Raw genomic sequence first — 24,580 nt, forward strand, 5'->3', positions numbered from 1 at the left:
CGGGGAGGTGTGTTATCACATGACCGATCAGGAAACACAGTCTGCATGTCGGTGTTGTTTTTGTTTATAAAATAGGAACAGCGAGAAACTCCCAGTTCCCTCTGCCAACTTTCAGCTCAAGAGAAAAGGTACCACAAGCACATGAGCACAAACGCTAGCTAATAAACGATGCTGATGATTTTTTTACTTAAAAAATCCAAAAACATGGCAACCCAAAGTGTTCAATATTACAGTTGCTATTTCAAAGGATATTCTGAAATAAAAATACTGGCATTTAATCAAAGATGACCTGCATTAAAAGCTGTCATAGTTATCATTTCATGATTATAATGTTTTATTTTTACACTTTGAATTCCCATAATAATGTAGTTTATAGCTTATTTTCTATTTTACAATTTAATTCAAATTTAGAGACGATAACACATGATACAGTTTACGCAATTACCAATGAATACAACAATGCTGCACTTGTTTGACAAGTATCATCATATCATCTTTTGTTGGTTAAGAATGAACCTTTCAGTGATGATGCATTATAATTAGACAATTATTACAAGAGGTAATCCCCTCCATACATGAGGCCCTTCAATCCAGACAGAGAGCATTCAACATAATTAATCCTGTAAGCGCTTTGGGAGCGCTTCATTCTGACCCAGAAAATATGCTTTACATACTGTAGGTCTGAAATCAAAAACCATCGTAATGTCATCACCAGGCAATTTGCACTATGGATGTGACAGCCACAGCTGCAGGTGTCCATTTGTCAACATCAATTTGAGCATCTTATTAATACCCCACAACAACCAAAAAAAACCAACAACACACTAACACTTAAACCCTCTCAGGGGATCTTTGGGAGTGATCCAGTTTCTCTTTTAAGTATCACGAAAGTGTGTGGGATCACTCAGGGTGAGAAGCTGTTGAGAGTTTGTCTGAAGAGGGAAGAACCTGCAGCTAATGTCATTAAACTCTGTCATTGGGATCAATTACGCAGGTTAATGCACGCTGTTTTATGTAGTGTGAATATAAAATACTAATTTTATACTCAAAAACTAAGTAGATTTCACAAATACATACACGATTATTTCACTTACTTCTTTCATTTATGTAGACTTCAGAAAATATATTAATTTAACACACACACATCATCTACACTGAACCTAACGTTTGCTGTTGCCACTTCTCTTCACCACTTCTGGATTAGTCCTCCTGGTTTCCCTCCCACTTTGTTGCAAGGCCTGTCTCACTGTAGGCCAAACAACTTAGATTTTTAATTTAAATATGTGGGCTGCATGAGTAATAGTGCACACATAGCATAATACTAAAAATAAAGACACAAGTCAATACTTGTAATATAAACATCTTTAAGTGCTCATAAACATTCTTTATGACAGATAAGCATGGGAGTACATTTCATACTGTGTTCAATGTTTTTTACAGGTAAAGTGTGTTTATTTTCTGAAAACGGTTCTGAAAGCTTTCCAGTGTTAAAAGCTTAATAATCAGATGTTAATTAAGATGAAGATATCCGCAATTATAAACAGGTCAGATCGTCTACAATTGAAGATACACTTGCAAAGGACGGCTAAACAATTTGACATTAAGACAAGATGATAAGTGAATATGTAAGCATGTTACATGTATACATATACTGTACTAATAGTCCACTGAAAGACTCATCACAAGACTAGTGACACCTGAAAGACACATAAAGCACATCGCTGGAACAAAATCTTTCAAACAATGGAATGTTGTTTTAAAGGTAAACGTGTTAATTTTGGGAAACCCACTCTGCCCAGCCCTTTCACGACTAAAACTGTAGAGCAAATATACATATGAAACCACATTCAATCACATAATTTCATCACCTTTCTAAGAAACAATCAAATAATACAATATAATGATCCAACATATTTTTCTTCCAGTTGGATGAACAGTGAAAGCCACGAGAACGGACAGGTATAGTGTTGTTGAACAAGGTGAGCAGCTGTGAGCCTCTGAAGGCTGAACAAAGCCAGAGCATCACCAGCTGCATTAGGAAGATGAAAACTACTAGACAACCACAAAAAAAGCTGTCACAACATAACATAAGCAATTATACACAATCCATACACAGGAGATACACAACATACTCTATAATTTACAAAAAGACAAAAAGGATGCATTACATTTAAGTTGGCACACAGTAGCAACGATCAGACTGACTAGTGAAGTTTGCACGTTTGCTTTGGTCCGTCCGCCTGTACTTTGACATTATGTAGAATTAGCAACTCATGATGTAACGGCTGCGCATATTGTAATAATTTAATTTAATATTTCCTTCATTTTAAGAAACAGGACTTTAAAAACATTTAAAAACATTTTCATCAGTTCCAAATTGATGAAGCCTCTTGAATGTGTGACAAAATATATCACTACAAGATATCAAGTGACCAATAATTATTCCACACAAAATGATTCCATTCACCTAATTATGGCATTTATTTAGTCTCAAAACGCACACAAACCGTCCTGGCAAGTGAGCATTTCTGCTATGAAGACTCAAGTAGCTCAAGTAAAGTAATTACAGTATAAGTTGCTACACATACACACCAATATTAATACGAAACACAGTTAGACACTCAGCGATGGATGTTCTCTTTTAAATACTCATCCTGCATCATTCACAAGAATAAAAGTGCTCTGCTTTGCCCCTCAGCAGACTGGAGGGTGTAGTGGTCGTGTTAATCTACTTGAGGTGAAAGAAGCCAGTGGGTTTTGCCGGCGCAGCCATCAGCATGTTAGCTTGGTTCTTGTGAGTGATGTGGATCTATAATCAATACAAAAACAATTGAATTATTTATGTTAAATGTATGCATATATGAGCAGCAGCGTCATGTATAAGCTACCCAAAAAACTTTGATTAAAAAAGGAAAAAAATAAAGATTCTGTCTATAATCAGGTTTTCTCCCTTTATCCAAAAAATATTTTCATTTGATTTTACTCTCTGTTTAATGTGTTTAGTTTATGAATTTTAGTTCATTTCATTCTGCGTTTTAAATGTGTTGTTTTTATTGTAAAACACTTTGGAACAGTGCATTACAGATAATTATAATATTATCAGAATTATTATTAAAGACAGGTGTGTCTAATGCAGTCTGATACAACAGTTCTGCAATGAATTCATGAAGGTTATAATGTTCAGTTTATGTTGAAACTGTTGTAGAGAGGTGTTGATTCAACTGTAAGATCATTTTTGAGGCTGCAGTTTGGGGTGCTGTTGGATTGTATTGCATCATATTGAAAGCTGGTTCTAAAAAGTCTCTTTGGATAAAATCGTCAAATTAATGTAATATAATGTTCAAAATGAGGGCCTAACTAACTCTGACACAGATAAACAAAATAATAGTGAATATTTACTATGTTTAAAGAATTGAAATCGTGTTGTTGTTGTATGCTGTAGTAACACCAAAATAATCAAATCATTATATTATTAAATGTTGCTATGATGTAAACTACAATGATGTTACAACTGGCGTTGATGAATCTAATATGTTACATCTCTGATTGGTCCATTTCACTTACAGTACATGGAGGCTGCATCCAGGGCTCCCCATCGATTTGCATGGGCAGGGCTTTGATTGTCCTGCACCCAGGGAGGAGAGAAAGTGAGATCCAATTATACTCTACTATGTATACACAACAGTATAAAACAACAGCCACATACGTCCTTGTTGTTGTCTTATATTGTCAGGTTTTGCTTATTATTACCTGATGGTAATTTGGGAAGTCTGTGCTAGTCTGCGGCCGGCGCTCTTCAGTCCAGTGTAGATCTGTCCCATCTCTATGACTCCTTCCAGCCCCACCACCTCCAAACGCTTATCACTCAACTCTGCCGAAAACACACGATAATCAAGATCAAAGAGTTTGTAAAATATTAAATCAGCATTACAAACAACCGGGTTGATGGCATCTGGGAGTCAAAAGGCAGGTCGGGCTTACACTATTAGGACACACAGAATGTGGTGATTAAGAGAGTACAGACCTTGAGAGATTGTTTTCAGAAGTTCAGGGTCAGTGATCACCTCACTGTGCTCCGCCTCTGGCACACTATCAGACTTCTTGGACTCGCCCCAGAGGTTGGAACCTCCGTGCATGCTGGGTATGTTGAGGACAGCTATGCCCTCCAAAGACATGCTGCTCAGGTCCAGAGACCTTCCACAGCACTAGCAGAGGCAAAAAAAACCCAGCTTGTTTACGCAACTGAACGCAAGACTTAAGCAATCGGCAACCAGCACTCAGTAGAGCGCAGATCTACGCCATGTGTATCTACAATGACCACGGCTGGGGAATCCCCCGTCTAGACACTAATGGGCTGTAAGACAAGAACAAGCGATGAATTCAGGCACCAGAAGCCGTGGACAGACAGAGGGTGCACGCTCACACACGGACACATTCAACCAATCAAAAAGATAATTATGTGAATTAAAACAAGGACATTTGGTGAAACAGCTGCATGACTGCATTAGATAGTCTAACCTCAATCAGGAGACACTCCTTCAGCCTCTTGCAAGACGCAGAGATGGTCTCAGAAGTGGCGAACTCAAGATACCAAAGTTTGTTCTTCATTCTTCAAAACAACAGAGAACAACACTTTTATTAATTGTGGGGGAAAAAACTAAGCTTGGTTGCACTTTTTCAGAATCCTCACCTGCTGTTGAATCTCTGCGGGTGTTTCTCTCTCATGGAATGGAAACGATGAGCGATGGAGGCATCCTGTCAAAGTCAGACTGTAGGTAATGTATTCACCTCTCTATGTACGTCAATAAGAAATTACAAGACATGGGGGATCGATGATCATGTGTGATGTTTTAATTTCTTCCCACTGAGGCAGTGACTCACCACTCCAACAGAGAAGTAGTTGTTGATGATCTCGTAGGGCACAGGGTCTCCTGCCTCCTGGGGGTCGTCTGGTATCACCTGGATGCTCCAGCGGTCCATGGGAACCAACTCACTCGCTTCGATCTCCTTCAGGGTCTCTCTCAAGTCTGACCCTTCATAGCCTTTCGTGGAATTACAGAAGAAGCAGAAGAAATAAACACAGGGCTCCACCATCCACGGGAACACCTCAGTGACCGTTCAGAGTGAATGTGCTGATGGTTTCACCTCCCCCCCAGCGTAGACAGCGAGCCAGGTCATTCCCAGTCCCCAGAGGCAGGACAGCTATTGGAGGATGCACCTGCAGGTCTTCTTTGTCTGAAATCACAGGTAAGTTATTTAGCTTCCCCGGATCTCAATTACCTCTCTGAAACCCCACAATGAGCCGCAGTACCTATAGCATCCAGGAGCCATCCGACGGTGCCGTCTCCTCCACACACCAAGATCCTGTACTCGCGCAGATTGCGGAAGAAGTGCAGCCTGAAGAAACAAAGATGACGTTAACGACGGGAAACTCGGATGTGTACAGTGATAGTGGTGAGAAGTGTGCGGTACCCTGGTGCAGGACCTCCGTTGGAAAGGTTGTACACTTGACGTGGGTTCAGCAGGTACTGAAACTTCCTGAGCACTCTGTGGGAAACACAGAGAAGCACACGATGATCACATCCGGAGGGAGAAAGGGACCATGTACTAATGACATAGTTTGTTTTTTAAGTTACACTAACATATATGCAGACTTACCGTTCACCCTGCTTTCCTCCACTTTTTGGGTTCACGAACACCAGGAGAGGGTGGGTGTCTGGAATCGAAACAATCTTCAAAAAAATACATGACAGATTTAACATTTGATCGAATATTCAACTCATCTGTAAAACACATATGTGATATGTCAGGATATTTGTACACAGGCTGTGACTCAGGCTACTACTTTTATTCCTTTTATCTATTTTATATAATAACCTTGAGGCACACACTGAACTAAACCAAATACACACTGCTGTAACATGATGTCCTAAAATAAGAAAAAGAACATGACAAAACACTTAAATATGATGTGCTATGAATGGTCAGAGAAAACACATGCGTGTACAGTTGGAAAAGGAATCAATGTGTGTAGGAAGACTTGATGACAGCAGACCTGCAGGATGTGGCCATCGGGGGTGACGTTTAACAAGCTGGTGTCCTCCTCCTGCAGGAAACACAGAACAATTAACCAACAAACAACAATTAACCGACAAGTAGCCTACAAATCCCAAATCTACTGAAGCCAATTTCACAGTGCTGTTCATTTTACCTTTGAGACGGCATGTATGGCCCACGGAGGCAGAATATGATCTCTCAGTGGCCCACAGTCACAGGACGACAAGCCAGAAAAAATACACTCAGCGTGACGCTTAAAGGGGGACAAGACTCAGTGAGAGCAGAACAAAGACACCTTCTAGAATTCATTTAATGCCCAAACACGCACAGACTCACCATCTCCTGGCACCACACACAACGCCTCCCCGCTAAAGTCTTGATCTTCTTGTGGCAGACCTGACATTTGGTGGAATTGCAGTCGGCTCTGATCCAGTCGTGAACTGCTATCTGAGACATAGAAGAGTAGAAAAGGAGGAAACGTTTAAAATCAGTATTATTGAGTAAGATAAGTTTAAAGAGCCTGGTAGCTGGAAGCGATATCAGGACTGCAACTATTAAGAAAAATGTTGCCCAGAAACATGTCCACCTATTTGAATCATAAGGTCTTAAGGTGAAACATTCATGTTCACTACAGCGGTGCCAAACCACAACCCAGCCCTGGATGACATCAGGAATGATGATGTTAGAGTTGACTTTAAAAGAATGGGACCACACCTTAATTAGAGCCGCCATGATATTTATGACCTATTGGATTGACAGGCAGACGTGTATCAACAGATCAGTTATCCCTAAAGCTCATTGGCACATCAAACCTCCGGAAGCGGCTGACGCGACTTGGCCTGTTCGCTGCTCCGTCACAGGTTGTGATGTGTGGTTGTGACACTACACCGAAAAAAGGACAGCGAATACATCGTTGTCCAGGTTTGTGCTAAATCGGGACATTTAGCAGATGTGCAGAGCAGACAGCTGTAATCTGTTCTTAAAAACCACTGATGGGCTGCACGTATTACCGACTAATGCACTGCGATGTTCCCTGGCGTTAATGCATTTATTGTTTGCTGCCATTTGGCTTCTGGTCAGTTTAAAGAGAACTGACATAGATATGATCATATGACAAATATGAGCCTCCAGTTCCAATATTTACTCTTTTGTGTGTGACATTTAAAAACTACTGTGCCCCAGGAAATTAAAAAAAAAAATGAATGAATTTATGACTTGTTTTAAAACCTGAGTAACAAATTAGCTCATGCCTGGCTGCCACAGACAGAGAAGGGAATAGCAAAATAACAAAAAATCAAATGCAACAGGAAATGGAAGTGAAGTGGGGATGTTGTGTGTGCTTACACCAATCTCCTTTTTAGATTTGACAAAGGTATGAGCACAGGGTTCGGGGTTCTTGTTGGCACATTGATTGTGGACGGTGTACTTGCAGCCTAAGGAAGAGAAACACATGTTACAAAGGGGATTGAGTTCAAGGCAAAGCTTTCAAAGACAAAAAACGTGTGACGCCTCTGCTTCATTTGTACTGTAGATGAGGTGCTTGTCTGCCCCCTGATGGCGGCTGTGCGCTCTTACAGGTGCAGCAGAGTCCTTGCTTCCCGAGGCCGAGCAACATGCTCTGACACACGCTGCAGTAGGTCGGCTTGTTAAAGTGCTTCATCCTCCAAATATGCTGTCCATCCTTCTCGGTCATCTGTGGGTAAAACAGGAACCACAGTTGAGTTCATTAACTCGATTATTCATAAAACAAAAACAGAGGATGTTTGGGGAAATGTAAGTTCTGTATGTGGAGTCAGATGTTTGTTCTGTCACCTTGAGTCCAAGCAGAACAAGTAAGGGCACATTGTTCATGCCTCCCTTCAACCACTCCTGCAGAGTGACGGTCCCACTGTCGTCCACATCGATGGCTGTCATCATGTCTTTGAGCACCTGTCCAAGTACAAACACATCTGCACGTTATTTATGGTCAATCTCCCACATGGGAAACTCCCTTTTACATCTCGCTGCTGCTGTAATTAACTTTATTATATATGCTCAAGGACACACAAAGTTATTAAAATGAGAATCATACTGGTCTGAGTTCAGTCACATCCCAGCCCAGGTAATCAGCAGCTCGCATCATCTGGGTAATTATGCGATCCACTTCCTGACGGAGAGACAACAGGCTTTACATTCACAGTAACAATAATCATCATTACTATAACCATCGTCACATTTAAGTTTGTCTTATGAAGATGTTGGATGGATGATTTATGATGCAAGTTCTAAATCTAAAGTCTAATCAATTAGACTATTTTTTTACATTTTCAAGAACTAATTGCAAACAATAAATGCACATATGTTAACATATGTAAGTGAATGAAAACACCCCAAATATTTTGTTAATTTAGACTTACATCATAAACACAGAGCAGTGAGGGAAACTTACAGAGCTGTCCAGGAGTTTGTTGCAGTCTTTATCGTAAAGTTTGAAAGTAACTAGAAACAAAACAAAATCTGTAAGTTTTTTCACCTTCTCAGACTTTCCAGATCATCAATCTTAATTATTAATAACGGGTAACATGCACATGAAATTGCACTGTAACAAACATGACACAAAATGTTCAAAAGGAAGATGAAACCAACATTCAAGTTTCTCCCGTGGTTGTCCTTCCTCCAGCACTGAGAAGTAACAGGACACGTCGCGAAGAAAGACCCCACCTGAAAGTCAAGAAATACAGCATGATCCTTTATTACAAAACTATAACAAAAAATGTAGAGCTGCAGTAATATAAATGTAAAAACTCTATCAAAAGTAGCTTATTGGAACAGCTGCACTAAGTTCCAAAGCTACTCTACGCCTACGGCTTCATTCAACAAAAAAAAACAGACTAAAAAAAACGGTGGGCGTTGGACAAAGTGTCCAACAGAAAAAAACTTCTTGTACCATTCTTTCTTTGATTAGGTTTTCAGGGTGTTATGTGGTGCATTCACAATCACACTCTAGCTGAGCATGACTAGAGCTTTTCCTCTTAACACCTGTCTGCTCCGCGCTGTTATATAAAAGTAGATCGGCCTTTCCACATGAGTTACCTCCTTTGGGCAGAGGGCTCTTTGTGGACTCATCCTGCTCCACATGTTGAAAATAGTGAAAAAGGCGTCGGCAGAAATCCGCAGGGAAGTCATCCACTTCTAGGTAGGTCTTAAGAAAAAGACAGAAACCCACTTCATCGACACACTGTGGAAATAAATAAAACTCACTGTCAAGAGAAGGTCAAAACGTGTTGGTGTAACTTTTTGATTTATTGTGATGCTTTGCTTTTCCACAATTGTAACTTCTTAATAATTTCCTGGCAAAAAAAATATTTGGAACTTATTACAAGAGACAACTGAATAAATATATACATTTATATATCCATATAATGGCTATAATAATAATCAAAACATTTGAAATATCTTCAAAAAAATCTACAGTCAAGCAGAATATTCAACATATATGTAGAATCAAATTCCCAATATTAAATTATTAATAAATTAATACAAACTTTGTTTCAATTTAAGACAATAAATGTCATATTTCATTAATAACAAATTAAACAGTTATTTTTTGGGTAAATCCCTTCCATATGTATTAGTATAAATGGGAAATGATCAGCCTGTAAAATAAATGCTTCTGTTGCATGACTTACCTCTCCAAAGCTGTGCTTGGCCAGCCGCCCTCCAGGGTGAAACTCCTTAATTACATCTTTCACCCTCAAACTGCTGTCTGCAAAGAGAGCATCGGAAATCGAAGTAACAATTAAAAAAGGATCAGATAAATGAATAAAGTGTAATGCCATTAACATTGTCTGATACACTTCTGTTGACAACATAAGTGATGAAAAAGAGAGACACCCTACAGTCAAACTGAGAACAGAGAATCTTGTACATTAGTCCCACACATTACACGGATCCCGAGTGCTAAAACAGGGAACACACGTGAGACCATCAGTAATTGTGGACATGGATGTACTTTGTGTATCCTACATTAAATCCAGGCTGTGCTGTCAGAGAGGAGCAGGTGCATCATCCTTTCATCCATTATCCAACGTTATCCAACATCATGCCCCCTCCTCCCAAAAAACTAAAAGCCTACATACCCATTTCATTTCTTTCAAAGCCTTTCAGTGTTCAGCGGAATATTTTTAGCCTTTTTGTTTCCTGTCAACAGGTCTATCCAATTCTGTATAAGCTCCAAGTCCGGCACGTGAGTGTGTACTTACAGTTTGGAGTTGCTCTTTGTGTGTTCGTGTCGGTAATGATCATTTGATGATCTATATTGAGCAATTTCACATGGAGGAACTTCCTCCGTCAATTATTTGATCTCCAATGCAAAGTAGCGACTGCTGTTATCAGTTTTTGTGAAAATCGATCGACACATTCGATGACACATTCTCAAGTTTTGAAAGTAGTGGAAACACATGAAAGTAAAGTCAGTGATCCATCAGGTGCAAGAGAAGTCTACACAACCAAATCATCAGAACGTACTCTAAATCTAGTCCCTCAATAACACCAGCTGTACTTGTATACACTGTTGGATAGCTATCATATTTTATACCTGCTGAATATGTTTAATATGCACATTTTATTCTTATTGTTTAAAGTAACTAAATTTCCCACTGAACTGTAACTCAAGTACCCTAATCTTGTAGTACTTCAGTAAATTAACTTAGTTACATTTCACCATTTAAAACTACTCTTACAAGTCCATCTATCCATCCAGCTGTCAGATAAATGTACTTCATTATAAAGTACAATAGTGGAGCTTAGTTACATTGCACCACTACAAATCATTCTACTTCATGTATTCAATCATAAATCTATAAAAGGCAGTTGTATACAACAATAAATATTTTGACTTTATTATTCTATTGATTTCTCAAAAGATAGATTATGTTTTTGCTTGCCCCCACTCCACGAGGACTGAGAGAAACCCACCTCTTTATGCTTTACACACTATGGATGTGCCTGCAATGTGAATCATTAAGTGACCAGTTGAAACTTACATTCCATGTATTGCTGCAGCTGGATAAAATCCACAGGAGTCAGAGAGCCTTCTGTATCGTCAGATGAGGCCATGGCGATCAGCTGACTGAGCAAAGACAAGACAACGCCGGACCGTCACAGAGATGCCAAAGGGAGGAGAAGAAGAGAGGCTGCAAGAAACAAGGAGGTTGTCTGAGGTTTAAAAGGTTGGTCACAATAACTGGTTTGCCTCCATTCCTTTGATTACCTGTCGTAAGTCAAAACACACAGTCACAGTGCCTGGTTTCAGGTGTTAAGACAGTCTGGGGCTCATAGTGACAATTAGACCACATTCAATGACTTCGGACAATTATTATAATGCACATTTTAGGTTGACACCTTCACAAGATGGTACAAGGAGTTACAAGTTGGCTTATAACATAATAACAGGCTCCAGTGATGGATAATTCACTGTCACCAGCAAAGTAGAAACATTTATTTAACACCAGCCTGCAGAAATATGTATGCTGTATTAATACATAATTGTGCCCATCTAAAATATCTGCACAAATTTGACAAAAAAAGTCAGTTTAATCAGCAACATATTACACAAAAGGGGGCGTTCATCATACAGTATTATCATATGAAGCGAGGGTATCTGGCTGAGTGGTGCACATGTGTTCAGAAGGAGGACTGAAGTGAACTTTAGGAAAGACTCCTTACCTTCCTCTCTCCTCGGACTTCAGCGGAGGTGAATGAAAAAAAAAAGCGTCCCAGACTCGGAGCTTCACAACACGGAACTTGGACGTGTTGGTTGACGGCAGCTGGTGCTTGTGGGTAAAGTCCGTGGCGGTATTAGCGGATATAAGGGATTAAGAAATGGGCGGAGGAGGAGCTTTTAGCGAAATAATTACAGCTAGTGGCACCGCCTCGCGCGATCACGCACGCAGACAAGAGCAATAGCGAGCACGCGCATTCGTTTGGTTTGTTGCACACTGCCAACAACACATTTTCTAAATACTGCAGCTTTAGTCTCAGGATGAGGTTCAGGCTGTCTGGTTTTAGAGTGAACGAGCACATGTATGCAGATGAAAAGGGAAATGTTCATTATAAATCATCAGAACAAGAGACAGGACTGTGTTTTCTTCAACTGTTATTTGAGGACATGTCTGTGATCTCATTTTGTTTTATGAGAGCCACAAATGGATAAGACATATTAACTGACCACTGCTAACTGGTTGGCAGGTCAAAGGTTTACTGCATGCTCCAAATAGGCCTACCCATGACCTAATGTTTGCAGTGCATTATGTAAATGTTTGTATTTGCAAATGACTGCAGACTAATTGCCAATGCAAATATTTCATAAATGAATGTTTTTAAACCACATGTGAATCCCATATGAAATTATCTTCTATCTAACATGTTATGTATAATATAGGCATTATTGTATTCACATAAGATGTAATTTTACAACAACAAAAAACTCATAGTTTGACAAGTCAGGGTATACTTGCATAGTCTTCTTCAGTAAGTAAGAATCCCTTGTAACTGTTTTGAAAATTAAAAACTGAATTTTATTTTCCCAACATTAAAAATACTCCGCTTGACATAATGACTGATATTCCTTCTTCATTATAGAAAAGTCAGCATCTATAAATACGCAAATATATTTAATTTCAGGAAACAAGATGCCCCTTCTTCACTGAGAGGTAATTTCTTGGTGAAAGTGCACTTGATGCTTCAGATTTCACACTTGCATTTATTGCATATTGGACCATGATTGGGTTCCAAGGTAGCTGTGATGTTTCAAATCATGATGGTATGTAACACATCTCATCAAGGTGAGCCAGAGACACTTTGGCAGATTTATTTGACATCAGCCATGTACCAAATGTCATACGAGACATACCCACCCTCACCTCCTTCAGTAAACACTTAAAAACATGGCTTCTAGAGAATCAAGCCTGCACTCATATTATATCTTAGTGTATTTTATTGCTGTAAAGTGTGTGATCATCTCCTGGACTGTATATAATGCATGTGTGTCTGGAACTGTGTTTTACATCAACCTGCCCCAGGGACTAAAGATGCAAATTAGCCACTGGCTATAATCTAGCATATTTTACATGATATGCATTGTCCCTGTTTGTTTCTTTTAAAAATAAAATACAAAATAAATCTGCCATCTAGTTTCAAATGGTGTCATTCTGCACATAAACAAAACATGTAGGCTATTTCTTTTAGTGGAGGGGGACTTTAAGTGCTATGGATGAAATAACAACAGATATTTTGTCATGATGGATCCAAGGACCTGTGAGCATTAGAGCAGACTTCATCTGTTGATGAAGACAGTTAAAAACGGTTAAAAATCCTTGGGAAAAGTGTAAGTGAAACGGCTGTTTCCACGGTTAAGAATTAATTTTCACGCTTGTACTAATGATATATTTTTTAAACAATCCTTGAGATAATTCCCAGTATTTACAGGATTGGCCTGTATTGTAAACTGTATTACTCCACCGACGCTGAAAGCGGCGATACCGGTCTCCAGCTACAGTTGACAGCCGCAGTAAACGGGCAGTAGAAGAAGAAGCACTTCGCGCAGGTGTTTACGTTTCCCTACTTCCGTAGCTGCCTAAAGCGGGATGACGTTACTAATCTAACGTTGAATCCACAAATTTAAGAAGAAGCCATCCGTCATGTTTCTCGCGTTTAACTCAAGTATTAGCGATGTCCGGCAGATAAGTATTATTGAGGTCGTTTGCTGTCCACTATAAGCGCTGTATCGCGAGTTTTCCCCTTCTTTCATCGCAGGCAAAGCTAAAGCTAAAGCTAGCGGTTTGTTAGTCGCGGAGCAGCGGCAGTTGACATAATTTAATAAGTCATCACCTGATCCGCATTTTGTCAGTGTTAATTTAGATATTAAACAAGGCAGTCATGGCCACTAGGCGTCTGACCGATGCCTTCTTGTTAATGCGGAACAATGCGATCCAAAACCGGCAGATATTGGCTGAGCAAGTGAGTACATACGACCCCCGTCTGAGTACACGTAGCAATGCTGCGGTGAGTGGTCTGCATCGTTTTGACATTTTACTGTGTGTGTTAGCCAGTCACTGAACCGTGGTAGCTAGATACATGTGTGTGTGTTAGTAGCTGCTAGTCATTAGTAGGGAAGATTCCTACGCCGGTAGTGTTTTACCTCAGGACTGATTGTTTTAAGTGACTTGGTGGAGTGATGGAGGAGGATGAAAAAGGGGGTGGTGCAGACATGTTTCAGTTCGTAAACAGCTACACGTCTACAGTAAACGTAAACAATGGAAATACAATTAGCTAAATATCAGTTAGTATTTTCTCGTTTCTAAGAGAGAAGATACGTTTGTAAAAAAAAAAAAAAAAAAAAATGTGTAAACTGGGTGGGCTTTAAAGTTAAAGCATGTGTTTTTTTTTTTTTTTAAATATCCAAACATTCTATTAGAGTTGTGCCGTCACCTGTAATTACTTTTTCCACTAGAATGTAGCTGGTGTTCTCTATTGTACTTATTGTGTAAGAATCCTGAACATACATACAACATAATGATTTAGGGTCATCTCTCATGGATCCATTATAAACACCCAAGAAGGTAAATTTTGTCATGACTTGGATAAAAGTACCTTCAATGTTCAGTCGGCCAAATACCCAATCAGCATGACACACACAGTGTAGGAGCTGGCAAATGGGATTGGTGCAAAACTGCTACATTGTTCTTCATAAATGATTCACATTTAGTCATTTTTAAAGGAACGCTTCACCCCAATTTGAAAATCATGACATTATCTACCTCTGCACTGTCAATCCCATTGCTGTTATAATACTACAGAGCACAAGGTAGTCCCTACTGTTCCCTGACACTTTTTTTGAAGCTTGAGAATGAGGTCAGGTGTAGGATACACAGCTCAGCAAGCAGGTGTGAGGTGATACACACTCACTTGTGAACATTTTTTAACCAGTTGACTGCTTGCTGAGGTGGATTTATTTCTGCCAGCATATAGACCCAGAGGCACTGAACACAACAATATCCCATAAGTTGATTAATTTCCCAAAATATGCTGCTGATTTTGTAGCTACTGAATAGGGTGAGCGCTGAACTCTCCTAGCCCTCATTCGTTTCTGCGGTTCCTGGTTGCTTGGAGATGCCAAAGCTATACTGGAGACCTTCAAATGGCTGTGGCTTCTGGATGGACATTCTCCGTTAGTGCATGTCTGTGTATGACACAGTGTAGGCGGGTGTGGTGGGGTTTACCACAGGGCCATCAGCAAGGAGGGAAAACTTGGTGATAGCAAGGGAAAACCAACAGTGATGCTGTAGCCTCATGGTACTCCAGAGCTGGGAACATTATGTGAAAAGCAATTCATACTTACTCCATAACCTCCTTTTTTACTAGGGCTTTATCGGTAGGTCATGCACTTATTATAGTCCAGCCCAGCAATTTGGTTATGGCTAGTCTTCCTGGCTCATGGGTTGCGGGTTCTGAAGCTGAGGGGTGCTGCTTTTTAACTTGGCTCTGTGTACATTATCATTTCAAATATTCTTGAATAGCTTTCTTTTGCCTAACAGGTCTCCATGTTGCTTAGTAGGTCTTTAGCTGTTGGTAGCCTACTAATATATCCTTCTAAAAAGTGCTAGACTAGTACAAGACTTCTACAGATCCTGGAACAGAGCTGTACATTTAAACATTGTATTTTAATTTTTAACAAGATCTAACCATACTCTTTAACTTGACCTCCTTCGACTCCTACCTGGACTCTTATTACACTCGCCCACCACGTTGTGTGTGTGATGTAGCTCAAATGGAGATGTAGAAATGTGACACAAACAAATGTATTATTTATAGACTGATACCTTATTTGTCTTGCACTGTGTCTCTTCAGTGTATGTTTGGTCCCATTGATCCTGTATCAGACTTCATCCATATGTCCATCCATGTTATAAATGCATTGATTTAAATGTCTCTGCACTATCCGCCACAGAGATGTCACAGAGATGATCTTGGTACATTATTAGTATTATAATGCTGTCTGAAATGTAAATTAATTGCTTCTGGGTTTTTTTGGAGCTGAGTGAAAACTGGAAAAAAAAAAACTTGTAACACCGGTGATGTTTTATGTTGCTAAGTATTAGTATGCCACTTCATTTAGCTTTACAGTAGTGCAACTGATGTACAGTTATCCACAGGTTGAAATATATTTGCACTGAATTAAAGGCAAAGACTCGACTAAATCGACTTTCTTTGCCATTAGAATAAGACATATGTGACGTGTATTATTATGTGAAACGGTCCCATTCAAATTCATTAAATGTCCTATTATATATCAACTTCCCCACTCATTGTAAATTGAATTAAACATAATGTTTTTTGTTAAACTCGGATACGTCAAGTGTTCTTGAGGCTCAGCTATTTTCTCTCTTATTATTCTCACTGTTCTAAACATTTATTTAATTTAAAGTTGAATTATTGAGTATGATTTTTTTTTTTTTTTTTTTTTGCATCATGCTCTAGTTTTATACTTTTGCATATACACATATAAACCCAGGACAAATTATTGCTGAACATTAATTATCATTCTCATTTCATATCAAGTAATTGTTGGGAGGTCTGGATACAAAAACACTTTTATGGTGTTGACAGCTTATTTTTCCGGGGCTCACTTTCTGTTACTTCTGTCTTTCTCTCCTTTTTCCTTGTTCTCTATTGGATGGGACCAATCTGCTATCTGCCAATCATATTAGGAGCTTGATGAGGTACTGTTGATTCCCTTCATGGTAGAATTATATAAGTAGCTTTAAATGTTACACCATCATCATGTTGAATTATGAATGAAATGTTTCATTCAAACAATTTGTTGTTTTTAAGTTGGCTGATGATCGAATGGCCCTGGTGTCAGGAATTAGTCTGGATCCTGAAGCGGCCATTGGAGTCACGAAGAAACTGCCCCCCAAATGGATAGAGGGGATTGATGAGGTGAGAGAAACCCTTGGGATTGGAACAGACATATAAGGACCTATCTGACCCATACAAATACAGTATCTCTATTTATGAGACCAAATTGCATCTGTTCGGAATCCTGTAATCCTAAATTGGTGAAATCCTGTATATGAGCTAAATAATTTGTACACAAAGTAAAGTCACATGGCTTTCAACAATCGAGTATTGTCTTTCAGATCCAGTATGAAATCACACGAGTTCGGCAGAAGATGAAGGATCTGGCTGTACTTCATGACAAGCACATGAATCGTCCCACACTTGATGACAGTAGTGAGGAAGAGCATGCAATAGAAATCACTACTCAGGAGATAACACAGGTACAGTAGTTTTAGCAACGTTGGAGGTCATGCTTATTTATACAAACACCTTAAACCACTGGCTCACAAATGTATCCTTTGCAGATGTTCCATCGATGCCAGCGAGCTGTGACGGGGCTGCAGTCTCGTTGTGGCCACTGTACCGAGCAGGAGGAGAGGCTATTGAGAAACGTGGTGTCGTCCCTGGCACAGAGCCTACAGGAGCTGTCCACCAATTTCAGGCACACGCAGTCCGGCTACCTAAAACGTAAGGACTGCAGTGAAGCTCCGATTGGTCTTCCTGGTTTCTCATTCTTCACTGTAGCTTTCTCACATTTCCAAGGTTATATTTCTTTTACCTTCAAGTTATTTTCATGCCATCTAAGAATCACGTGTTTATATTCCAGGTATGAAAAATCGTGAAGAGAGATCAAAGCACTTTTTTGATTCTGGACCCCTCATGGAAGAGGATGAAGATTTAGCTGTATATGACAAGGTGACCAGCAGCTCAGGTGTCCTGTATACAGTACAATAAAGGAAGAGATACTTCATAGATGAGTTTTAAAACACATTGGCACTGTATCGTCATCACTGTTAAATTATTGTAGAAATCAGTCCTAAACAAGATGCTAAGATGGTTTAAACCCATGCCCAACTTTTTAAGGGCGTGATTGGCGTGCAGATAGACGTCTTTTCCCCTCTGCCATCAGGGTGTTTTCTAAAACCTAATGAATTGGGTAATTAAAAGTAACAATTATGACATTAAATGAAAATGTATATGACATTTAGTCAGAGAAGTGTCTGCTGAGGCAGTGGCTACTTGTGTTGTTACATTTGGAGTAATACTTCAGTTTCGTTTCAGGGGTTCACAGACGACCAGCTGATGCTGGTTGAACAGAACACTGTTATGGTGGAAGAACGAGAGAGGGAGATCCGACAGATCGTGCAGTCCATCTCGGATCTGAATGAGATTTTCCGGGATTTGGCTGGAATGGTGGTGGAACAGGTATTTGAAGCGAGACACACACAACATACAGAATTAATTGATATAATAGTTATCTGCCAGTAAACAGAGCAGAAGAAGTAGAGGTTGTGAACCGAAAAAAAAAAGTAGGCTTGACCATCTAACTCATCAGTCATGTGAGTTAGATGTTTGCTGTGTCAAAATGTATTCAGCAAAGATGCATTTATTGCAGCAACTCTTTTCGTCAAAGGCAAAAATAATAATAAGCCAATGTAAAATCTTTTTTATCAAGGTTTTCTAATGAAATACTTCAAAATGCGCATAGAAATATGTGAATGTTACACTCCTCATTTCATAGTTTGAATCTGTATCAGCAAAGCTTGACTGAGAATGACTTGAGTCAGTGGCAGTGCTACAGCGAACTGTTAACAACTGACATACATTAGACTTTAAAATTGTTAAGGAACTAAAAACGATGTCCTCCTGTTCTTCTCCCTCCAGGGCACGGTTCTTGACCGAATTGACTTCAATGTAGAGCAGGCTTGTGTGAAAACAGAAGATGGACTGAAACAGTTACAAAAGGTAAATGCAAAACGCTCATGTCTTCAAATACATTTTCTATGTTTTTTGGTTAGATGACTCACAATTTTTTAATCACAAAATTACAGTTAAGAGTGGTGTATCAAGAATTACTTCCTGGGTTATTTTATTATTATTATTTTTTAGATACTGAACACTTAAGCAAACAATGAATGTTAACCATGAAAAAAGAAGGGGAACTTTCAGCATGAAGACACATTTATGTCACAATCATTTACCATGTTATTACAAATAGGATCCACAAACTTTTACAGTTACATAATCTGTTTTAAACGCAATGTGTTGCGTGACAAGACACTGAATGGTTATTAATTAAATATAAAGTTAAACAGTGTTTGACACTCTTTTTTTCCCCCCTGCAGGCGGAACAGTATCAGAAGAAAAACAGAAAGATGCTGGTCATTTTGATCCTCTTTATCATAGTCATCGTTCTAATTATTATTCTTTTCGGAACAAAGTTTTAATTATGCATTCCTCTGGCTTTTGTTTTCTGTGTGGGTGTGCATCTGTGTGGACTTGGATTTGGACTTGGTCCCAGTTCTACTCAAAACAAAACTGACTGCCTTTCATACACGCGATGAAACGTCAAGAAGAATTCCTCCTCCCTTTGCAGGTGCACTTCGGGCTGTGTGGAGATGTTTTGTGGTTGATTTTAATGAAAGAAACAATCAACAATCTGTCTGAGCCGTGGCTGTTTTATCAAGTGACTCGGGCCCAAATCACCAAGACTGTGACAAAGGTTTGTTGAACCAGACTAAGTTGCATATGTATGTGTCTTAACAAAAGAAAAACACTTTGTGGTATATAAAAAAAAATGGACTACCAATGTTTAAATGCAAAAGCAGAGTTTTCTGCTTGAATTCAAAGCACGAATTGTGACCTGTGTTGTCTGACAATGCATACTTTCAGTCTAGTATCATCACAAGCATCTTTCCGTGACGACAACAAGAAATGTTTGTTAAAGAGAAATATGCAGTAGATCTCATTTCACTGCAAAACCATTTTCACTACATTACATCTATGTACATCTATGGCTCAGTATTTTACACTGAGAGACTAAAAGGAAATGTTTTGTATGAGGACAGTACCAGAGTTAATTAGAATAGTCATTCAATACCAAAAATATTACTTTGGTTTCAGGACCACCTGTTATTTTTATCTCTTTACTCCACAATTTAAAAAATATAGTGAAATCGTTGTTTCTCCATTGTTGACCTGAGGAGGGTGCAGACAGCTGTGAGCTTCCTCCAGGTCATCCTGTATTTTGTGTCACACCTGCTGCACTTTTCATGAAGTGCTCGTTTTGAAACACTTAATCGTTTTTTTTAGTTTTTTTTTAACTCTTGCAGTTTGCACATATTGAGGCCTGAGGGGAAGGGCGGTTGTGTGATGGATGTAATACTACTGTCATCTGTATGATGAAATTAATTATTTATTTTTAATAACTTCAAATAATCAAGACGTTCGGAGATGTTCTGTCTCGGGCAGACTTACTGTTGAGTGAAGTTTATCTGTAGTCTAAACCCCAACAGTTATTGTCCCCTGTAAGAAAACGGTTATGTAGTCCAATACAAGATGTATGAAGACAGCGTTATGATTTATATTTTTTTTTCTGTCTTTTCTATTCAAATTGGACACCACCTTGAAGTAGGCTGTATAGAAATGTATTTTACATGTTCCTGTGATCTATAAAGACTGACAAGTGGAAATGATGAACATATTGTACTCGACTCTACACTTCCACTTGGATCCAGTCCACTTGGATGAGCGGAGGTTGCTTATTCACTAGTTAAATCGTCTCTGTCATGGATGTAAAGTTGTGGGTTTTAAAAAAAGGTTGCGCCTAAGTGGTACTCATGTTTTGTTTATCCCAACAAAACGGGTGAGGAGACACAACTTGTTTTTTTTTAATAAACCTGGAACACGATGGTGTTTTGTGTTTTCAATCACTGCATTGATACTGAAAGAATGGAATAAGTTAAGTATTTTGCTAAATTATTATGGAAATCACTGTTCAAGCAAAACTGGTGTCTGGTGTCTATATGTATAAATATAAATTAATTAATTAATTAAACACCCGGTTTCATTCTGCTCAATTGTATGGTCTCTGGGAAAAAAAGCCCAAGTAATACAACCCCGTCCTCAGCTGTTGACACTTGTTGGCTAGCTAGACAGCGCTAACGTCAGAGCTAACCACCTAATGTAAACGGTGAGTTGTTCTCTAACGTTAGCTAACAGAGGTGAGCAACAGTTACCTAGGCAACGCTACTCGCATGGTTACCTGACCTGAAAGGCGACGGGCCGACCGACCTGGCAGGCGCTCGTGTTGACGTAGTTGACTTTATGTCAAGTAAACCGAATTGATGCTCCAACCATGACATGTGCTGGAGATGAAGACGACCCGTTCCCCGTCGACGACGGTCTGTTTGAGGAAACATTTTCGCAAGATAACGTATACACTCTATTGGGGCAGGAAGTGAAGATAAGACAGTTGTTCGGTGCCAACCTCGGCGTGGCTGCTCCGGTCTGGGAAGCTGTAAGAGCCTATTTAGTTTGATGTCATTAAATAAAACGGTATCATGGCTGTTCGCTTTGTCTGCATATGTATGTGTGTGTGTACACAGGGGTTGCACCTGTGTCGGTACTTCGAGGAGAACTATGTGGATTTGAGAGGAAAGCGCGTCATCGAGCTGGGAGCAGGGACCGGGGTGGTTGGGATCTCGGCAGCGCGCCTCGGTATGTTGATTTTGTCTGCACTGCTGGTGAATACATTACTTTAATGACAGTGAGCTGCATTGTACCCTCCTGGATCTTTCCTGGTTAGTTGTAGTCTATATGTAAGTTATTTTCTTTGCTTGTCCGATGGAGAGTCCCTCCATTTGTCCTGTTCAACCACACTTCCGGTCTACATGTACCAGTATCTTCCGCCAGAGGCGCTGCGAACCGGCTGCAGCTCTTGCTCCTTATTATAACTCACTTTCTCAGCATGTTTTACAGTAACCGAATGTGTTATATATGGAGCATCCATCTGCAAATAAGATTTAATTAAATCTTTACTTGAAAGTTTTATCAGCAACACAAAGGAATAGAAGTTCCATATGTTTCCAGGTGCAGTTGTGACCCTCACAGACCTTCCTTTGGCTCTCCCACAACTTCAGGCCAACGTCTCCGCAAACATGCCATCCAGTGGTTGGCCCAGCACCCTCCCCACCGTCCTCCCTCTGTCCTGGGGTAAGGACCACGCAAACTTCCCTTCTGACTGGGATCTTGTGCTCTGCGCAGATATAATTTACCTCCCAGAAACCTACCCGCTGCTAGTGGAGACACTAGCTCATTTGTGCAAGAACGGATCCGTGGTATATCTCTCGTCCAAAATGCGAAAAGAGCACAAGACTCCATGTTTTTATGAAGAATGTCTGCCAAGCAGATTTAATCTGGAGCTTGTGCACCGTGATGACAATCAAAACATTAATATCTACAGGGCATCTCTGAGGAAACACCGGTGACAGCAGGGACAACCTGCTACATGACTTGGATTTGGTACTGTACTGAGACCAGTTCTTTAGGCAGATCACTGCCTCCTTAGATTTGGTCTAAGAAAAGTAGTCTGATTTGCATCTGTTGTTAGATTGGGGGGGAAATTGAATTCTAATGGAACCAGTTAGATGTGATGCATACATATTCATTATTTCTCACTTGTTGTGAGCAGACAGTAAATACAATAAAATGACCAGTTACCATGGCAAAACAAGTGCACATTGTAATCATGATGTTATTTTGATTGTAACAGCCTTATGTTTTGTTGATGAAATCTGAAATCAGTTGCTCTCAGCTTCTCGTGTCTCAACTTGTTTCCACTGAGACAGGGATCCGCTCTGCCGTTACAGTTTCAGGCTGAGATGCAGGTCTGCTCATAAACACTTGACTGACTGATTTTAGGGTATTTCTTTTATTGTCGATTTCCTTTTTTGGACTCCATGATGTCATTCTAATGCACAATGTAGGTTCAAAGACAATCTTGACAATGTTATCAGTGTATCTCCTGGAAAAAAGGGTCAACTGTTTGTATTCCAGATACAAACTAAGATTCTAACCAGGTTCATTTTTATCAGTACAGGTGACACAGCGGCCTGTTTGTATGGACTCAGAAATCCTTGTTTGGTTGTTAGTGCAAGGATGTTGAGTATATTACAAAAAGAGCTGAGCTGCATTACCTTAAGATTAGATTGAAAACAAGTCACATGATCACAGTTTTAAAGGGCCTGAATATATTTTTGCGTTTCAATTAGCTGCTAACTATGAGTGAATGGGTCCTAAAGTTTTCTGTGCGTTATAACAATTTTTTTTATTTCATGAGAAATTTTTGTATTTCTGTTTTTGGATGTGCTCTTCTTCTTCGGTTTGAAGCAGGCTTTGTTGGAAAAACGTGACATCACATCCTGCATGTACCAAAGAGGGTTCGGTTACATTCAAATTGAAATGTAATGACATCTATCACATAATGATAACAATTAAAATATTGTTGCTCATTTAGTCATGAATATTTAAAGTTATAATTTCCAGGGGCTTTAAATCAAGTCAAGTCACTACAGGTACACACAATTGAATACATAAAAGGTGTATAAAGAGACTTTTATCTACAAGCAGCATCTAAGCTCAGGACGATGCAGATTAATTTCCTCAGTAATAGTGGATACTTTCATGTTGTTGTTGCCATAGTGTCATTGTGATTACATTTTACATTTCTGTCTTCTGTGCAGTTTTACATCCGCTCAGTCTGGGCAGACAACATGAGAAAGTTGTATCTATCAAAATACAATTCTCAGACTACAGTCATATGGATCCTTTTCTGAAATACTTATAATAAAGCAGAAGATAACTGTATGTGTTGTATATTTTGGTGTATGTGCTGATTTTGTTATCCATTACAATATTGTTTTTATCGAGATAAAAACCCAAAACAAAGTTTATCTCATCCCCAACTATTCTGTCAACATCAACAGATTGCCCTCCCTGCAGCCTGCTGTCTGTACGTACTTCATCCCCTCTCTCCTGCTCTCTGCTGATGTACAGACTTTCTGTTCAGAGAAGGAAAGCCTGTTTGTCACGCTGGAGAGTTTCAAAGAAAGGGAGACAACCCATCCGCTGTCCATCTCTCGCTCTATTACAATTCAGCCGACAAAACAACAGATCCCTATCTGCGTGTGGAGTCTGCCTGCCATCACGCCAGGCACCTCCCACACGAGTGTCACGGAGAGTGCAGATCACTGATCTTGTTGTCACTCATGATTATGTGGGCAAAAGTTATGAAAAATGTGCTTTGAACAAGTGATGTTGACCAGAGTGCCATATGAGCCGACGGGAAACGATACAATTAGAAAATGTAATGGTTCGCATTCTGAACTAAAACTGTATGCATGTTGTAAAGCAGACTCTGACTCCTTGGAAGCTTAAGCCAACTGGACTTGCTTTAGTTCTCGACGAAGAAGCTTCTTGGATGAGAGGCGAACCATCTTTGAAAACCTAAAGCTTTCGAAGATTTCCATGACCTTGATGACTGGGAAACTTCACGGACGAGATTCTGACTCATTTGAGTTTGATTTGGCTTTGAAGAGGAATGATGCAGCCAAACATGTTAATTCTAAAAATCAGATAAAAA

The 24,580-nt window shown here is 39.5% G+C and overlaps 3 protein-coding genes across 8 annotated transcripts; 2 read left to right on the forward strand and 1 right to left on the reverse strand.

The window, feature by feature from the left end:
• Positions 1 to 1,347: 1,347 nt before the first annotated feature.
• On the reverse strand, positions 1,348 to 11,880 carry dgkab (diacylglycerol kinase, alpha b). Of its 3 annotated transcripts, none has more exons than XM_084033000.1 (24): positions 11,764 to 11,880; positions 11,082 to 11,231; positions 9,726 to 9,802; positions 9,130 to 9,274; positions 8,683 to 8,757; positions 8,486 to 8,535; positions 8,129 to 8,203; positions 7,870 to 7,986; positions 7,633 to 7,750; positions 7,402 to 7,490; positions 6,394 to 6,504; positions 6,212 to 6,310; positions 6,056 to 6,106; positions 5,659 to 5,732; positions 5,473 to 5,547; positions 5,312 to 5,397; positions 5,146 to 5,235; positions 4,882 to 5,042; positions 4,691 to 4,755; positions 4,519 to 4,609; positions 4,025 to 4,205; positions 3,751 to 3,871; positions 3,565 to 3,625; positions 1,348 to 2,809 (listed from the first exon to the last, which is right to left on the reverse strand). In XM_084033000.1, the coding sequence occupies exons 2-24, from the start codon at positions 11,152 to 11,154 to the stop codon at positions 2,729 to 2,731; spliced, it is 2,166 nt and encodes a 721-aa protein (XP_083889126.1). In that variant the 5' UTR covers positions 11,155 to 11,231; positions 11,764 to 11,880; the 3' UTR covers positions 1,348 to 2,728. The 3 variants fall into 3 exon arrangements, with proteins under 3 accessions (XP_083889126.1, XP_083889127.1, XP_083889128.1); XM_084033001.1 differs by having other exon boundaries at positions 11,082 to 11,167; positions 11,764 to 11,877; XM_084033002.1 differs by having other exon boundaries at positions 11,082 to 11,163; positions 11,764 to 11,782.
• A 1,737-nt stretch (positions 11,881 to 13,617) lies between these two features.
• Positions 13,618 to 20,848, forward strand: stx16 (syntaxin 16). 3 transcript variants are annotated; one of them, XM_084029337.1, is made up of 8 exons: positions 13,618 to 14,055; positions 16,930 to 17,037; positions 17,238 to 17,378; positions 17,463 to 17,625; positions 17,765 to 17,853; positions 18,220 to 18,363; positions 18,823 to 18,903; positions 19,284 to 20,848. In XM_084029337.1, the coding sequence occupies exons 1-8, from the start codon at positions 13,975 to 13,977 to the stop codon at positions 19,383 to 19,385; spliced, it is 909 nt and encodes a 302-aa protein (XP_083885463.1). In that variant the 5' UTR covers positions 13,618 to 13,974; the 3' UTR covers positions 19,386 to 20,848. The 3 variants fall into 3 exon arrangements, with proteins under 3 accessions (XP_083885463.1, XP_083885462.1, XP_083885464.1); XM_084029336.1 differs by having other exon boundaries at positions 13,892 to 14,100; XM_084029338.1 differs by lacking the exon at positions 13,618 to 14,055 and adding an exon at positions 16,665 to 16,817.
• A 245-nt stretch (positions 20,849 to 21,093) lies between these two features.
• On the forward strand, positions 21,094 to 23,864 carry LOC311029910 (EEF1A lysine methyltransferase 3-like). 2 transcript variants are annotated; one of them, XR_014598929.1, is made up of 4 exons: positions 21,094 to 21,457; positions 21,546 to 21,657; positions 22,030 to 23,540; positions 23,755 to 23,864. XR_014598929.1 is itself a non-coding variant. In XM_084035315.1 (3 exons), exons 1-3 carry the CDS (start codon positions 21,296 to 21,298, stop codon positions 22,425 to 22,427), a joined length of 672 nt encoding a protein of 223 aa, XP_083891441.1. In that variant the 5' UTR covers positions 21,094 to 21,295; the 3' UTR covers positions 22,428 to 23,713. The 2 variants fall into 2 exon arrangements, 1 of the variants encoding a protein (XP_083891441.1); XM_084035315.1 differs by lacking the exon at positions 23,755 to 23,864 and having other exon boundaries at positions 22,030 to 23,713.
• Positions 23,865 to 24,580: the final 716 nt, after the last annotated feature.

Source organism: Eutrigla gurnardus, assembly GCF_963514095.1.
Source record: "Eutrigla gurnardus genome assembly, chromosome: 2".
Lineage (NCBI taxonomy): Eukaryota > Metazoa > Chordata > Actinopteri > Perciformes > Triglidae > Eutrigla > Eutrigla gurnardus.

Bases quoted from the DNA above. Each gene is read 5' to 3' on its own strand.
- LOC311029910 (XM_084035315.1), top strand. From the start codon at position 21,296: ATGACATGTGCTGGAGATGAAGACGACCCGTTCCCCGTCGACGACGGT. The intron at 21,458-21,545 runs GTAAGAGCCTAT...GTGTGTACACAG, and splicing joins CTGCTCCGGTCTGGGAAGCT to GGGTTGCACCTGTGTCGGTA. The intron at 21,658-22,029 runs GTATGTTGATTT...ATATGTTTCCAG, and splicing joins GATCTCGGCAGCGCGCCTCG to GTGCAGTTGTGACCCTCACA.
- stx16 (XM_084029336.1), top strand. From the start codon at position 13,975: ATGGCCACTAGGCGTCTGACCGATGCCTTCTTGTTAATGCGGAACAAT. The intron at 17,626-17,764 runs GTAAGGACTGCA...TTTATATTCCAG, and splicing joins GCAGTCCGGCTACCTAAAAC to GTATGAAAAATCGTGAAGAG. The intron at 17,854-18,219 runs GTGACCAGCAGC...GTTTCGTTTCAG, and splicing joins ATTTAGCTGTATATGACAAG to GGGTTCACAGACGACCAGCT.
- dgkab (XM_084033000.1), bottom strand. From the start codon at position 11,154: ATGGCCTCATCTGACGATACAGAAGGCTCTCTGACTCCTGTGGATTTT. The intron at 7,751-7,869 runs GTGACAGAACAA...TTTTACCCACAG, and splicing joins TTGTTCTGCTTGGACTCAAG to ATGACCGAGAAGGATGGACA. The intron at 7,491-7,632 runs GTAAGAGCGCAC...TCTCTTCCTTAG, and splicing joins GCAAGGACTCTGCTGCACCT to GCTGCAAGTACACCGTCCAC.